Source organism: Diorhabda sublineata, chromosome 2 (genome assembly GCF_026230105.1).
Source record: "Diorhabda sublineata isolate icDioSubl1.1 chromosome 2, icDioSubl1.1, whole genome shotgun sequence".
Classification (NCBI taxonomy): Eukaryota; Metazoa; Arthropoda; class Insecta; order Coleoptera; family Chrysomelidae; genus Diorhabda; species Diorhabda sublineata.
In genome coordinates this window covers 9233700-9251418 of record NC_079475.1, presented here as the reverse complement: position 1 = coordinate 9251418, position 17719 = coordinate 9233700, and the positions used below count along the sequence as shown (strand labels likewise).

Sequence of the window (17719 nt, the reverse complement as noted above, 5' to 3'; positions counted from 1 at the left end):
GGTGGGAAAATACATGATAAAACAGGTTATTAGATTTCAGTTTGTCTTCAGTCTCTGACGATAACTTGGTATGAATATCGGTATTTCCTTCATATTTTCCTTCGTTTCTGTAATTTTCTCATCGTTAGAAAAGAAAAATCAAATTTTATCATGAAATAAAGTTTATTTGATTCGAAATTACATCATAGAACGTCATTATAAGTACAATCATTATCATCATAGCCCTGTTAATTATGTTGTTTGTCTTGGTCTTAAAGTTTTGCCGGAAAATTTTATTACAACGTCTTGAAATCTCATGTTGGGAGTAAGGAATTGCTGTAAAGTGTCCACACCTTGTCTGGGCTCTCGGTCGAATGGAAAACCCATAGAACGACGGTCAGGATAAAGTCTATCCTTAACACCGCAGAAACTATCAGCATCGTTGCAAATACCAGTAAGATCTTGATTGACCTGCGAAAATATAATACACCAAATTATTTTTTCATCAATTCATGATGTAATATAGTAAAAAAAAACAATATTTGGGGCCTGAAAAGAAAAAATCGCACCTGCACAAATATCAAACAACAAAATTATTAATGAAACTAAAGAAAAAAGATAACGCCATTTTGTCATTTACCAAAGACCCATCAAACATCCTGGAAGAACTGGTAAAAACTGGAAATACTATTTAGTTAGTAGCCATGATTTTTTATTTTAATTTTTATTGTATGAAAAATTTTTTGGGTACAAAAGGATAATAACAGGACAAAAGTAAACGTACTATTGGAAAACCCTTCAACTTCAAATGGCGGCATGGTGTCAAATCAGTTTTGACATTTAAAAAACGAACATAAACACAAGCCATGAATTGGTTTACTTCCAAAAACCCTGAATAATTGTCTCCAATTTTGTGCAACAATTTGTCGCAGATTTCCTGGTCGTTCGACACCAATTAGACAAACACTGCGACAGGAGATTTTCCCAAGGTTGGTCGCCCTCTGACCAGCCGTTTTGCTGAGAATATTCCTTGCTCAAAAGGAGCCCGGACCATCGACCAATCGACATGCCACTCGAATGATCATTATCGACAATTCTTGCAGAATTTGGACAAAAGATTAGAAGATGTTTCCTTACATTGGAAAACCCTACAATTTTTTCAAATATCAGCATATCAGCTTGTGTCAAATCGGATTTGACATCTATGGAGCGAATAAAAATACAAACCATGAATTGGTTTACTTCGCAAAAACCCTGAATAATTGTCTTCAATTTTGTGCAACAATTGGTCGCAGATTTCCTGGTCGACACCAACTGAACAAAAATTGCGTCGTTTTATCAACCGCCTTAAAGATACTGGAGAAAGAGGAGATTTTCCCAAGGTTTTTGGGCCTCTGACCAGCCGGAATATCGCTGCTGTTGCTCAAAAGGAGGCTGGAACTTCGGCCAGTCGACGTGTCACTCAATTGGGCATTGGACGGTCTTTAAGCAGAATTTTCACAAAAGATTTGAGGATGTTTCCTCAAAAAGTACAGAGAGTGTGTGAGCTGTTGCTGTTGACTCCCAAAGGTGTTTAACCTAGGCTTAAGCCATCCTGAATTTCAACAAAGAGGAAAATTATTTCCATTCAGCGGCTAATAATCGTATCTGGAATACCGAAAATCATCCACAAGAAACCATTACACCCGCTCAAAGTTACTGCATGATGTGCTATTTATGCTAGAGAAGACATCAAAACATTTTCTTAACAACGCTGTGAGCTAAAATTTGAGATTGAAGCATGTATTTCAATTTCTTTATGTAGTGGAAGGGCACACACTTCTTGAGCTACAATCGATATTTAAGGAAGGATTTAAGGTTTACAAAATTACTCGTATTGGAAATTCGCACTGGCCGGTCAGATAACCAGACTTAACCATGCTTTTTATAGTTTTTTTGAAAGTTAAAAATTACGCTAACAAGTCTCAGGCTCTTGGAGTCTTTAAGGAGAATAATACGAGAACCTGCCGAAAATATGGCAAGAGTGATGGACCCGAACCCGTATGGTTAAAATTTTTCAAGCAGAGCCAGAATCTTTCTCATACAATAGTTTGAGTAAACTGAAATTGGAGAACAAATAACCCAAGGTGGAGAACCAGTTTCCATGTTTCTAATACTTACTCCGTCATCTGCATAATTAGAAATCATAACGAACAATTCACATCGGAATCCAGGGTTTTCAGTATTTCCTTTTGGAATTAACATATGCTGCGGCCAGCCACATCCGCAGAAGTTGAATTGTTCCAAATTACCACCGCCTTCTGGTCTGTTGGTATCCAAATCGCGGAAGGTCCTTTCAAATGGAATCGTTACAGAAGATTGAGTTGAAGCACGGATTATTGTATTTTGACCTTGTTTCACTGTAATCAAACGTAAATTTATATTTGTATAATATATCTATGGTTATCAATGAGAATGGTTCCACCATTTCAAAAAAAAATGACTATTCAACGAACGAAAACATTTTAAAGTCAAAACATGTCAAAAATAAAATAGCTTGATGAAACTGTTGGATGTTTTTATCATAATGGCTTGAAAATGAAATGAATCCAAAAAAAATCTCAACAAAATTTCCACGAAGTTTTTATTTTTATATTTTCTTCCACTTAGTGTTTAAGGCTCTTTTCTAAATAAGAACCATTTGGTATTCATTTTTCCTTGATTTCATTTTCAATATTTCTTCTTGGTGGAATTACTTCTACTTATAGCGCCCATATTTTTATCGAAAAAATTTGATTAATTCTAGACCCTGTATCGGTACAGGTACAGTTACACAGCCGTATACCACCTGATTTTTTCTAAGAATTTTATTTTCATTAGGTAGAAAAAATGTTTGATTTGGATGAGCCAATCATTTGGTATTGTTCAATCTTGAACTTATTATGCAGACTTCATTTTAGATTCATCGATATCTCTGATTATATCTGAATTCGCTCTATTTTTCTGTTCATAGTTTTCCATGAGTTACTTGAGATCTGTTGGGTATTAGGTAGTTTAGATCCTGGAAGATCAGCTGTTTTTGTAAGAGACGACGTATCTAATTAAATGAATCTAGATGTTTGATCAGATCATTGAGCTCTGATTTCAACTAAGAATTTTTGAGTACTTGAAAAATCCTCTTTACGTCTTTACAATGTTATTCAGGGTACTGAAAGATCAGCTGTTTTTGTAACAGATGAGAACTTTTCGGAAACTTCACTCCTGTTTTCATTGAGTTGTGATTAACTAATCAATTTCAGGTACAAAGATCTCTATTTTTCTGATCATAGTTTTCTTTAGAGTTACTTGAAATCTATTGAGTATTAGGTAGATTAGATATTTGAAGATCAACTGTTTTTTGAGATAAACGAGTAATTTCTATATTGCTCACATGATCCTTTAGTTTGCTTAATATCACACATTAACCAGAAGGTTAATTTTTATTTTAAATATCGAAATATCGAAAAAGTACTTACGATCAACTCTGAATCTATCTAATTCAATAAACATGTGCCTTTGGTCTTTGAACAACCATGGGTTACCCCTCTCGTCGAATTTAGGCGCCATAAATATCCTACAAGTTCCCTGTCTGGCTTTACCGCTGTTGTTTACTGTGATTCGGTAGTTGAAAGGCTGATGATTAAGATGGGTAAATCTCACAAATACAGCACCACGTGGTTGGAAGTCCATTCCTCTCGATAGGTCCACGTCGGATTCTTGCCAGAAAGTGTTAAAAGTATTACGAGCCTTTCCTGATTCTACATTGATGCTTTCAACAGTGACTCCTGGGTAGTTCAACTTGAATATAAAATATAAAAATATAGAAACCGAGACATGGATTAAAGTGAATGAAAAGCAATAGAAATGAGAAGAATTGAATGTATAACAGGAAAAAATCAACTTCAGTAGTGAGGACAATAACAAAGAAAAAATTTGATTCAATTGTTGTATAAACCTTCCTGGTATCGTAGGAGGTATCATAAAACCATTATCTTGTTAAAAACATAATAAGGAGGTAATTTCTTCATAGTATGGTCCTTGAATGCCAATGCAGTTATCCTAACGTTGAATGGAAGCATTTTTGCAAGAGTCGGTTGGAGCGGAATTTGGTGGAAAATGGAAAAATTTTTACCTACTAAAAACTTGTAGTAATAGATATTGTCATAATGGAAAATAATGCGGATGGTTTATCATCTAAGATTTATAATTTACGAGCTCTGATTGTACTGAGCTCATAGACATATATCAAACTTTCATCTTCATTTACAATTTCGGCTATGATGTATGAAAGATGATCTTCAAATTCTGTATTAATTGAAGCGCGATTTTATGGCAGTGCTTTGGAAGTCTATAATCAAATTTGGTTGTCGCGAGTTTCCATTGTGAATATTTGGGACTCCATCTTGTTAAGTTTGCGCTTCAAACCACGTTGTGTTTTTAAGAAGTTGGTTAATCAGTTGATGCATTACTTTCTCTAACTTATAACGGTTATTCTCTAGGTAATCAAAACTAATTTAAAGTTTCCCTTTGGAACGAATTGCTATTGCCTCAATCATAGCACATGATCACCAATACCTTGATGTTTGACTTTGATTGATGGGTCTTATTAGAGCAGGGTGAGTCTGTTTATTTTTTAGTCTCAGTTTCATAACCATAGATTAAATTTTTCCAATCTCCAGTAACACTTTTGGTCATGGTCTATATGAGGATGATACTTCAATCCGTATCTATTGAAGAATGATTTCTTTGGCATTGAATGTCAGAAGTCTTCGATCGAATTCATTCATCTTTAGTGAATCATCTGTTAATTTGATGCATCATCTTTTAAGTTTGTGCTTTGAAAGGACTTTATGATCCTAAAGAAAGTTTCCTTTAAATACGAGCCCAAATATTCAATTTTCCATGGAGGTCACCGTATTACGTTGAGTGTCTTCCTTGAATTCGTGGTCAACGTATTTCACCCTTAGTTATTCAGGGTGGAATACCAAGTAAGTTATTAACTGAACTCACCTGGAGACCATTAGAAAGAAATAGCACTTTATTCAGAAGTAACTTGCTTTGATCAGTCTGTCTTTTCTTAAGTTAATACATGCAAGACCGAGTAAAAATTTCAATCAGCACAACCCTTAGAAGTAGAGATATAAAACACTTGGATTAGAGATGAAAACAATAATTGCTGTAATTGCAGCATTTCAATTTTATAAGAAGCGATTTCGAATACTAAATGAAAGATTACAGAAGAGATGGAATTTACCAGTTTATGTTAGGAGATTATAGAAAATAAGTCAAGCTTTAAGAAGCTTTCATCCTGGATAAATGAAGACTGATTCTTATTACTTAATATTTGTATTGAATCGAATGCATGAAAGTGAAATACAAACAGTAGTAATTGAAGACCTGGACCAAGATAATTGTGTTATAATATAAACCATATGGGTATTGGATATAAAATAACTTTGAAAATTTAAAAAATTGAATCTCATAAAAACAGTAACAAAAACGTAGATGAATATTAAAAATAAGAAGGCCTCGTAGATCCTATTGTAGTCCCCTTGGTCACACTAGTCCATGGAGGTTCCCTAGAATTGGAAAATCTTTCAAGTGCCGCAGGCTTTGAAGCAAGGCTTTTATGCTAAGTAAATCTCTAGGATTTTCTTCTGGGTGTTAATGAGAACTTGACAGTAGCAGTTTACCATTCCACAAAATCAGAGGCTCTACTTGTATTTTATCTTCGCCCGCGTAGCCTGTTATTCGACCTTCTAGTTTCTTTGTAGTATTTGTACTGCATAGTACGAAATGTCTGGTCTTACTTATAAAGGTTTTGACCTGTTAACTAAGACTAAAAGATGTGTATGAAAACAATAAAAGATGCAATACTAGTAGAGTATTATTCTAAATCTATTTACCTGCTCGCTTGTATATCTTGGTAATATAGACTTGAATTGCTGGAAGATATAATCAATGTAAGCATGCCATCTGTAGAAAATTGGATCACGCATAGCAGTTGCTGAATCTCCAATTACACCAAAAGATTCCTGCGAAAACCATGACATTAAAAATTTATACTGAAATCAATTTAATTCAAATTATACTTACAAGATGTCTATGGTCAGGATCGTGGATGTAAGAGAGGAATACATGTCCCATATTGTGTAAATCTCCATACAGATCCCTATTTGGTGATAAAATACTAGATTCGATCATGTTTCCCAATACATCAATACCTTCAAATTCTGTCAACTCTGTTGTAGTACCATCAGGCTGAAAAATTTTAGAAAAAAATTTGTTAGATGTCATTCAATCTTTTATTGAATCAATTCTTACATTGGTAACTCTTCTAGAATGGATACACTCAAGAATTCTGTCTCTCCATCTTTCCAAATCATCGACATCTTGAACAATTTGATCTAATTCTCTCTTGAGGTTCGATAATTTTTGATTAGCAACACGAGCAGGATATGATCTGCTTGATACTGCGCTGTCGAGCTTTGGGAAATAGGCTTCCGGGATAGCTTTGCGCCAATCGATGAATCTTTCAACTCGTTTCAATCCAGTACAAAGCCTCTCGAAGTTATACCTGGAAAAAATACCTGTTTTTATGATCAAAAAACTTTTCGAAGGATTTACAGTTGTATTGGGAGTAATTTGAATTGGAATAATTCCGAAATTCGATATTTCGAAAATATATTCCGGTGTTCTTCAAAGGAGAAAACAAATACTTCCCTGGCTAATGCCTCGACGAAATTGAATTACATCTTCTCTGAAGAGCTTGATTCCAATCGACCTTTTTGTCGATATCAACATCCCCAATGGTTTTCGGTTGCAATTAGGGGTTTCGACGTTATTACGTCTCTTCAGAGTGGTATAACAAACCTCGTTCGGGTTTCTCCTCTGTGGGTAAACCTCCCACAGAGGTACCCAAATCACCCGAACGTTGGGAGGTTTGGGTTCTTTTGGCTAGAGCTCAGAAATTAGTTAAAAGTAGATTCTATTTACCTTGCCATAATTTGCTGATGCATGTAGTAGAAAAGTTCTCCTCTTCTGTTTTTGTTAACAACTTCTAGTGCAGCTTCAAATGGGTAAACTAAATGCCAGTGCCAATGATGAAGATTGATACCTAAATCTTCCCTGAAGTAAGCCAAAACATGTTCAGGTTCTAAGTTTGAAGCAGTGAAATCCTTTGGAATTTCAATTGGTGTCTAAAAATTTAATAATGATATAATAAATACAATATCAATGGATAAGAATTTACCCTTGAACCAGTCGGTACCAGATTGGCTTCTTCTCTAGCTTGGGAAGTAATTTTACTATCGACATACTTGTCCGGGAAAGATCTAATGAAAGAAGGTAAATCTATATTTTTGGTATCCGATCTGTGTAGAAGAGCAACAGAAAGGGCGTAGTTGAATAAATACGGATTGACACGATCTCTGGTATATACAGCCACTGATAGAAGATCATCAACAGAACGCATACCTAAAAAAAAAGAAGAATATATTTTTATAATACGCGTTATTCTTAAGTAAACGAATTCGTACCTAAATATATGTTAATAAGTTGACCAGCAATTTTTCTATGTTTAGGTATGAATAAAGAAAAATTGTCGTCTCTCCTTAGTTCCAAAATTTCTCCTAAAGGAGGTATAGAAATCGTTGTGACTGGAATTTTACCTCCTGAAGCTTCCTCTCCAAAACGAGAAACTATTTGATTGCCGACATTTTTGTATTTTTCAGGCTTAAATAGAACAAATTTGGTCATCATTTAGAGAATATTAAAAAAGCTTTTATTCGATCTTGTGAATGGTATTTGAAGGAATTATAGACTTCACTAGCCTTTCTCTATTCATAGATAAATATTTAAACCCACAATTTTTAACTTTTTAGAAAAATTAGAGTCAAAGAACATTGGGTTAGAGCATTTCTCTTTCGTCAAAAATTTTTATCACTAAATTTTATTTTTCAAAGTTTTTATTTTCGATAATTTTTTTTCTTTTTTAATTTATGGTGAAGTGGAAACGTAATTTTATGAATTTTTTTATCATATATATGGAGAAACTTGAATTGAATGAAGGTAACATCAGACTGTTTACTCTGCGGTTCATTCGTACGAATGATCATTCAAAAGAATTCCACACACAAAATGATCGTCATTTGATCGAAAAATTGGTAAGGAATAAGCAAATACCAGGTCCCCTCGCCACACACCTTTCCATACGTTTTTCCATTGATTGAAGCAGTGCTGGAAGTTTTCTTTGGCGAGGGCCTTTAGGAGCTGCCGTTTTTTGCTTTACCGATTTCATCTAATCTAAGCAGACCCTTGACGCAAGATCTTTATGTCAGGGGTCAGATGTGTTATTCCTCGTGTAAAATTTTTCTAACCGTTTCTTTATCGCCGTTTATAGCTTCGGTAATCATCCGGATGCTCATTCGACGATCTGCACGCACAATTTTATTGTTTTTGGTCACCTGAGCGCTGGTCTTCTTCAGTGCTCTCTTGGACTTCACTAAAGCGCTTATACCACTCAAAAACACACGCGAGAGATAGAGAATAGGCCCTCTAGGCGCGCAGTCTCGTTATAAAATATCCAGACCTCGAAGATCACAGATCTAATTAAAAAAAATCTATGAAGATTCAAAAATATGCTCGGCTCTGTTCTTGGATATAGTACTAGCATTTGATAGGGTCTAGTAAGAAGAGCTCGTGAAGAAAATGGAACGAATTCTTCCAAACCGGATAGATCTCAAGAAAGTTAAGACCTTAAGTTTAAACAAATAAAAGTAGGAGTGCCACTAAAGAAGGTGTTTGGTTTCATACATACGAAACACATTTAATATACTACTGATACGATTAACATAAAATTTGACATAATAATAGATGATACAACTATGGAATAACTTACACAATAGCTACAAAGAGCCAATAATCTACCAAAAACTGTAGAAATGACTCTAGATGCTATGCTGAGATGAAAGTTGCAAAGGAGCTAGATGCAAAATATATGAAAACTTTTGGGGTTTGGCTTTGGGGCTGTGCTAGATCAATCAAAAAAGTACTTCCTACTATTGTTGATGCTCTATACTATATTCGAAATGCAAATCTGGAGATACCCCAACGTAGCAATAATAATGAAAGGACGGAACCTTCAGACGCGATGTAAATACCAATGGAAAATGTAGAAGGAAAACATTGTGATAAAAAAGTTCACAGATAAGTACAAGAGGACACTCAACTTAATTTTAACGATTGTATTTATAATTTAGTCTGAATTGATCGGTTGCGACCAGGTGTGATAGAAATTCGAAGTGCGAATGATATTTGCTGAATGAAGAAATCTTACAACCTTGAATTAGATCACTAATATAATCAATTTTTTGCTTAGACGTTTCATTATTAATGGAAAATTCGAAATGAATAAGATCTGAACCCTTCGAAATCGTCAATAGGAATAGACTAGTAGTTAAGAGTAAATCAACTCATTTTGTTCAATTTTCAAGCCTACAATACAAATAATCAAGAATGAGATTTGTCAAAAAAATAGTTACAGAAATATAAATATTATTCTTACCAAGTATTCCTTAGGTACATCAAAAACAGTGTTGTCGTCTCCTTTAGGCATAACAACCAATTCTTTTGGTCTGTCAAAGAGTTTGACAAGATTTCTCTTTGCGCTACTCATAATGATGAGATGATTCTGAAACAGAAAATTCAATATTGTTCAAAAATAGAAAAGTACAAATAGTATCTTATTTAGAAATTTTTTCCAAGCAGATACATAATCTTCAAGTAGGATCAGTAAATTAAGCTTATTATTAAATGATCCTTAAGTTTCATGTATATACAACAAATTTTGGATCAAACGTTACCTAGTCTTTAGAACAAATGAATTGAATAAAGTTTTATCTTCGAGTTCCAATTTTACAGTAATATTTCTAGTGAAAAGAATTACCTGTGACAAATATCCAACGCAAAATTGAATGTAGTACCAATCATCTGAATAACGAATTTAAAATAAAATTAAATCTGGTACGTGTTCACTAATTTTGAAAATAAAATGGAAAACATTAAAGCTAAAACTAAATAGACCGATCAAAATTATAAAAACAGATAAATCTGTTATTATGAAATTAGATTATAATAACAAAATTGAAACTATTGATTAATAATCTTATTCGATCTTGGAAAGAACGACTTTTTATTTCGCTACCAAATACAAAGAAAATGAAAATTCTTGATGGCTAACCCCATAAAATATATGGTCCACTAAATTTACATAAACCAATATGACTCCATTTTCTTTTTAGTTGAAAGTTAATTTTGAAAAAAAAATAATACCAAAACAAATATTGTATTAAAAACACATAAGATTTAAAAGAATAAACTAAAAATATCAAAATTGCTGAAGAATATGTAGTAATTTCGTTTTTTGTTTATATACAAATATTACAATCATGAAAGACATATTGATAAAAAAATTGTACAAAATTAAAGAATAGCTAGACAAACCTCAAAAACCTCATGTAAAGATACGGCCCAAGGGCCGCTTCCGGCCCCTGGGCCATATCAATAAAGCCCGCTGTTATTTAAGCCTTTGAAACGAAGTTGAAGCTGTGGAAAAATCAGGTAAAAAATCAAACTATGTACCATTTCCCTTATTTAAAATCATTTGGCAAAGTGAATCAAAAAAAATTTGATGAATATTCTCAACTTCTGTAAAATTTTATTAAGGAATTCAACAATCGTTTTGAAGACTTTCACAAAATGAATGAAATTGAAATCCCAATTTTCAACAATCCATTCAATTTTGAAGCCTCGCAGGCACCAGTTCATTTTCAAATGATAGATCTTCAATCGGACAGTAATTTGAAAGAAAAATTTAATTAGATTGAAGCTCTTACATCGCACAAGACTTACTTACATCTCCAATCAATTCTTAAAATAACTACAACGAATATGATACCTGACATCAATCAACTTGTCAAAACCAAAAGAAGAGAATTATCTGGATCCTCGAGCTCAATATCTCAACATCTTTTATAACTTTGATATGATTTTTAACAACCATATATTATATACTTATATAATTTAATAAATAAAACAGTTTTAATTTTCAATCTGATCCACCTACCAATTCAAAATTTAATATTCGGCCCTCTGCAAAATTGAGTTTGATACCTCTGCTTTAGAACTAAAACTCACAACAACATCTGCAAGTATGAAAATGAAATATACAGGGCGTTTTCTAAGTAATCTAAAAAATTGCTATTCTCATAAACATGTGTGATATACAGGATGTTGAATTTGTTATAATAAATGAGCTCTGACTGTAAATCTAATTTAACTTCCTGGTAACGACCACACTTATTATATAAAATGGACTTTGAAATAGTTGTCAAATACTGTGTCAAACCTAAAAATTGAATACACAAACACGAATAACCAATTTTTATCATAAGGATTTTTTGTGTTAAGTTAACAACGATGTCTGCACAGCGTTCCAAATGTATTCACCGTTATCCAAATAATCTTTATAAGTTTATTAAGACACCTATTCGTTTATAAGAGACAGGAACTTTTGCTAAATCAGGGTATATTATTGTGCGACCCAGAAATGTGAGAATACCAAATTAGGAGAACCAAAATCCAGAAATTAGGACCAGGAAAGTAAATGCTAGTTTGAAATATTCTAAAAGATAGTTTTGTGTATCCATATCGCTTTCAACGTGATCAATATTTGCTACCTCTGTCACTGAATTTTAAATAATCCCAATTATGCTGCTGATATTCTGTTTAAGGATCAAACCAACTTTTCAAGACATGACATTATGAGTTTTCACATGTGGGCGAACATAAATCCACACGCAACAGTTGTAGCATGATGGTTCCAACACACCTTTTGGTTCAATGTTTGGCTTGGCACGGTTGACTGGTCAATCTAGAAAATGAGCTTCCAGTTCATGCATGTCGGTGCTCTTCCACAGTTTTTAAACAACGAAGTGGATCTCTTCTAGGTCACTTGGACACAATTCTATGGATTTTGTGTGTAGTGATATCTAAAATCGCTCATTAAACTCAGGAAATTCTTAAAATCGTATCAAACAAAACGGTGATGTTATTTCTGGTATGTTCGAACGTATTTGGCAATCCAGAATACAATGAACTGACACCATATCAAAGTGAAAACAGGTGAGTTGATATCATTAGCTTAATTTGAAATAAATTAAATCATTTTCAAAGGGAAAGCTATGAATGTTAAGTCATATTTTGATATAAAAACCGAAATAGATCGAAACCTCATTTTAAACTAATTCTTTATCAAAAATCATGACGATTTATTATATAAAAAAATTTGTAAAAAACATGCTCTCATTTATTGTTCAGTATTGTAAAAAAAACAAATTCTTCAATAATGTGAACCAAAAACTAAGATTTTTAGAAGAAATTTAAAAATCAGTACAAAATGAAGACGGGATGTTTGAAATTTGTTGCGAAAGTTTGATTTGCTAAATACCAAAAAGGCTTCCTTGTACCTGTTGATGAAGGAATTAAATTTTTGGAAAATTTGAAAATATAAATTTAACATAATATATTAAAGAAAACTATCTTACCTGTAAAATTTCGCACGAAAACCAAGGAACTATTGCACTGTGAAAAGAGCCGACAGAACTCGAAATAACAAAAATGTTTCAGGACTTTTATACATAAAATAAGGAAACGATGTCTTATCAAAGTGGTTTTTCAGAATAAGACTTCAAAACACGCAGGTTAGTTGGCGGTTTTCAAAGTAAACAACTTTTGAAATAAATATGATTATGAAATATTTCATGATATACAGATTGTTTGTTATTTTCTGTTGAAAGCGAAACCTAAATCTTGAATACGTTATTCGCATCTGCATATTTCACACTATCATTTACATTTATCGTATAGAGCCACAAACGACTCGTGTAATCACCCATTATAAGAGGACTGCCCTAGAAGTACCTGGCCTGACATAGAGAAAGCGGTAGTTCCTTTTATTTGAAAGGCCGTAGCCCAACCAATATGAAAGCTGACCATCTTCTACTCGTAGTGAGACTGCTCCTTCGTAATCAACAGTAAAATATTGTGTAGCACAGTTTCAACGAGACCGCACAACCTACGAAGACTACCATAGCAGTGATTAACCAAATGAAATAACGACGACTTCCGAAATGTTGAAAAAAAAAGCACAAAAGAGTATTTGACGTTTAAAGTGCGCGAGCTAGAAGACATAGTAGACATTTTAAAAAGTTGAGTATATCGCAGACATATACTATACGGGTGCTGCGTTTGCTCTCAATGGAATAAAAACAGCATCGTGGAGATATTTCCATCGTGTATTTAGCAATGTTTTACTCCGTTTCTTAACTATGGATGAAATGTGAGTCCATAACTTTACACCATAAATAAGAGGTTTATCAAAACAATGGATTGAAAAGGGAGAACCGGCTCCAAAGAAGGCAAAGATCGTTTCATATGCAGGCACGGTCTTGTTAAGAAGAAAGTGTTGAAGAAGACAGTGCATCAGCTCACACATCCGTTAATACAATGCCAAAACTAATAAATTAATAAAGTCTGAATTGCTACCTTATGCACCCTATCCTCCTGATTTAGCCCCCTAGGATTATTTTTTGTTCCCTGACTTGAAAAAATGGCTCAATGGTCAAAGAATTTGAAATACTTGACGTTTCTTATTATAAAAAGGTTATAGAATTTATTGAACATTGCTGGAGCTCAAAGGAGATTACGTTGGAAAACAAATAATTTTTTTTGTGTTTTCTTTGTTGAACGAGATACTTTTCAATTTATCTCCTTGGATTACAATTTCAATATTTTTCCACAATTCGTTATTATCAGGGTTTCTGTGATTGTTAACCAAGTTTGTAGCAATCTAAACTAACTGATAAGAATTATTGATGGTTGAAGTTATTTATGTTTACTTGGATTCAAGTTATCTATATTCATAACACAAAAGTTTCAAATTTAAAATGCAGGTATTCAAAATAAATTGAATTAATGAATACCTTGTGAATCTCTGAAAAAAAAACTCTACCAAATTTCATAACTTATGTTTAGCAAATGATTGAATTCATCTTTTTGAAAATTTGACTCTAAATTTTCTGATTTTTTTATATTGATTGCTTACGGTAAAAAATACGCATTTATGACAACACCTATGAAACTTTTTGTGTCTGATATTTGGGTGGAATCGGACAAATGTCAATATTGGCGTATTATGGTAATGGGGCGATTGCCTGTCAGCTGTCACGAAGTTGTCAAAAAAATGAATAACCACATTGATAACTTTATTCTATTCAATACTTTTTATCATATAATTATCGAAAAAAACCTTGTCGGACAATTTTTACTGGGTATATACATCAAACTTGCCAATTTCCTTTAAATCTTCTATCTGCTATCATGGGATTATTTTAATTTTGTTTCTTGACATGTCTAATGCATATTGAATCGGTTGTTCGACAAAAATAATGAGCCTTTTCGATACAATTTAAAAGAAAAGCACTTTTTTCAATTTTGAGATATGGCAACACTCAGAACTCAGAACGTGTTGTCATACGAGTGATATTTGAGTTCTTTACAGATCTTTTGAACTTGGTCATAAGATGGACTTAAATCGCGAACATTTTGATTTTCTATGGATATGGATTAAACCAAAAACAGTGTACTGATCAACTCGCTTCCACTTTTGGTGATTAAGATTAAGAATCTATTCATGGTCGCAATTCTCTACAGGATTAATTTCGCCATGAAAACATGGATGCTGTGCGTGAACTGAGCTTGCAATATCGTCATGTGACATAGCGTCAGATTGAGGCGTACTTGAGTAAAAATTCCATTAACGTACATTCAATATTTTATGAACATTTAGCTGCCAAAAAGTTGATAATCACTCAAAAAAAATCTCGTGTCGATTGGTGCAAAGAAATGCTGAAAATTTTCAAACAAAAACGTTTTTGAATAGTCAAAACATCGAATTGATGTGTCGACCGCCGGTACTGTCCCCATTGATTTCTTCTTACACCAAAACAAACTTTCTAGTCGTATTTCCATTATTTGTGTTAACAAATTGACATTCGGTGTATTGATAAACCCTGGAATCTAATCTGTAGAAGGGATAGGTAGGATTTTTTGGGGAGGATACAGAATTTAATGTTTCTATCATAAATACGTTTACGCCGCTTTAAAATGCACTCTGGTGTTCAGTTCTTTTGCAAACATTTTCATTTTATCTCAAATCACGGTTTAATGTTTTGTTTTTATCATTAATAAAAGTTGAATCTGAAATTAACAATAATTTTTACATAACCTTTTATTCTACAGACTAGCAACTCAATAAACACAATTGTAGGGCTGGTTGCCTATAAAATTTAACGAAAAGCTATGAATATATAGTGTCTGGCAGGTGCTAACGATAAGAACTATTTTTTAACTTCTCAAATTTTCTTATTTCAATCTTCTTATGTTTTCTGTAGTAACTTCATTACCTATTCACAACATATAAACAATCACACTCTGTTATTTAAGCAAATAAAATACCAAATTTATTGTAACAAAAATTTATTATAGAATTAGTAATCGACAAACGTAATTTTGCAAACAATAATTATATGGTAATTTGGCCCACCCCTAGTACTAATGAGGCTTCTAACTCTATTAGCTATACCCCGGATCAAAGAGTCCATCAAATTTTGAGATAAATTTGTCCAGCTTTGAATGACGGCTTCTGCTAGCTCATAAGTTTTAAGAGGATGCTGTAAACATTTAATTGTCTAGATATCGCCGTTCAAGTATGTTCTATGTAAGGGTGTGGGGTAAAAAAATTCGTATATTTTTAGACAGTTTAGCAAGTAGAATAGACGTTCACTGAGAATGTTTTTAATTGTTATTTTTTTGGGAGGATACAGAATTTAATGTTTTTATCACAAATACGTCTAAGCCGCTGTAAAATGCACAATTCTTTTGTAAACATTTTCGTTGGATCTGAAATTAATAATAATTTATACAGTGCTTTTCAGATAAAAGTATCCACCTTTAATAACTTTTGTAATACTGGTATTTAGAAAAAATCCAAAAACACGTCAATTTATGTTGGAAGGGGCAAGCATTATGGCTTATTTAAACTTACTGGAAAAGCCACCCCCTCACCCCTAGCAGCATCCCCTTTATTTTTTTAAATTACTTTTCATATCTTTTATGTAAAATTTTGATACTCCTCTTTGAGCTGATTTCAAAAATGTATAATACTTGTAGGTTAAAGTGGTTAGTTTATGAGATAAACAATTTTTCTTTTAAGAATACAAATTTTACTTATTATTTACTTTCACCTCATTTGCCTGTACTAATATGGGTTGTACAACAGTTCAAACTCTTTAATCTTTTTAACTGTGCTATTTATTCTACTTAAAAAATCCAAACAACAAAAAACTCTACTTTTTATTAAAGTTTGTCAACTAGAATTTGTAGTCACTATTGATAGTGTAATTTGATACATTATTTATTTTGTTTCTCTGAAATGGTTTACTCTTTGCAAGAAAGAATTGAAATTGTAGGTTTATACTACCAAAATAATAATTGTGCAAGAGCTGCTGCTAGAATATTTAACGAATTACATGACGGAAGACATGCAACTCATAAGTATGTAATTCAACTGATGGAGAAATTTACCACAACAGGGTCTGTTTGCAATAAAGTGCATAAGCGAGAGGGACTCGTAAATAACGAAGCAATCCAAGTGGCAATTTTAGGGCAAGTCAGCTTAGAGGCTCATCAACCCCAATCGTTGTCAACAATAAGTAGAGCGATCGGTGTTTCATCTTCTACAGTTTTCCGAGTTCTACATAAATTCAAGTACCACCCATAGAAAGTTAAGTTGGTGCACGAGTTGAATGAAGATGATTTTGATCGTTGTCTAGAGTTTTGCGAATCAATGACGCAAATTATCAATAACAATCCACAATTGTTAAACAATATTTGCTTTTCTGATGAACGCTCATGGTCATTAAATGGCTTAGTAAGTAGGCATAATTGTAGATATTGGGCTGAAAGTGATCCACATATTATGCGTGAATTCCATACACAACATCCCCAAAAGTTAAACGTTTGGTGTGGTATCCTAGGTGACCACATTGTCGGACCTTTCTTCATCAACGGAAATTTAAATGGTGAATCATATCTTGAGTTACTCAGGGAAGGGGTTGACCCACGTATTACAACAATAATAGAAAATGATGATAACCTTTCCGAAGATTTACTGGTATTTCAACAAGACGGAGCTCCCCCACACTATGCTATGCCTGTCCGACAATTTTTAAACGAAACATTCCCCGCTCGTTGGATAGGTAGAAGGGGGCAGATGATGGAGTGGCCACCAAGGTCACCGGATTTAACACCCCTAGACTTCTTTTTATGGGGGTATTTAAAAACAAAAGTTTATGCTACCCAACCAGAATCTCTGGATGATTTACGAGAGAGGATAGAAAATGAATGTCGACAATTAAATCCAGCCGTATTAAGCAATGTCAGAGAGGCATTTCAAAATAGATTATACCATTGTATGGAAGTGAATGGTACTCATTTTGAACACTTATTGTAACTTCATAATAAATAGCACAGTTAAAAAGATTAAAGAGTTTGAACTGTTGTACAACCCATTTTAGTACAGGCAAATAAGGTGAAAGTAAAT

General features: G+C 33.2%; 1 protein-coding gene across 2 annotated transcripts; it reads right to left on the bottom strand.

Annotated features, from left to right (window-relative positions):
* Positions 1-143: 143 nt before the first annotated feature.
* Positions 144-12693, bottom strand: LOC130440578 (phenoloxidase 1). 2 transcript variants are annotated; one of them, XM_056773830.1, is made up of 11 exons: positions 12603-12693; positions 9563-9688; positions 7536-7731; positions 7250-7473; positions 6994-7196; positions 6322-6574; positions 6094-6258; positions 5904-6032; positions 3474-3795; positions 2140-2378; positions 144-450 (listed from the first exon to the last, which is right to left on the bottom strand). In XM_056773830.1, the coding sequence occupies exons 2-11, from the start codon at positions 9671-9673 to the stop codon at positions 232-234; spliced, it is 2061 nt and encodes a 686-aa protein (XP_056629808.1). In that variant the 5' UTR covers positions 9674-9688; positions 12603-12693; the 3' UTR covers positions 144-231. The 2 variants fall into 2 exon arrangements, with proteins under 2 accessions (XP_056629808.1, XP_056629810.1); XM_056773832.1 differs by lacking the exon at positions 12603-12693 and adding an exon at positions 9944-9982.
* Between the last annotated feature and the right edge of the window lie 5026 nt (positions 12694-17719).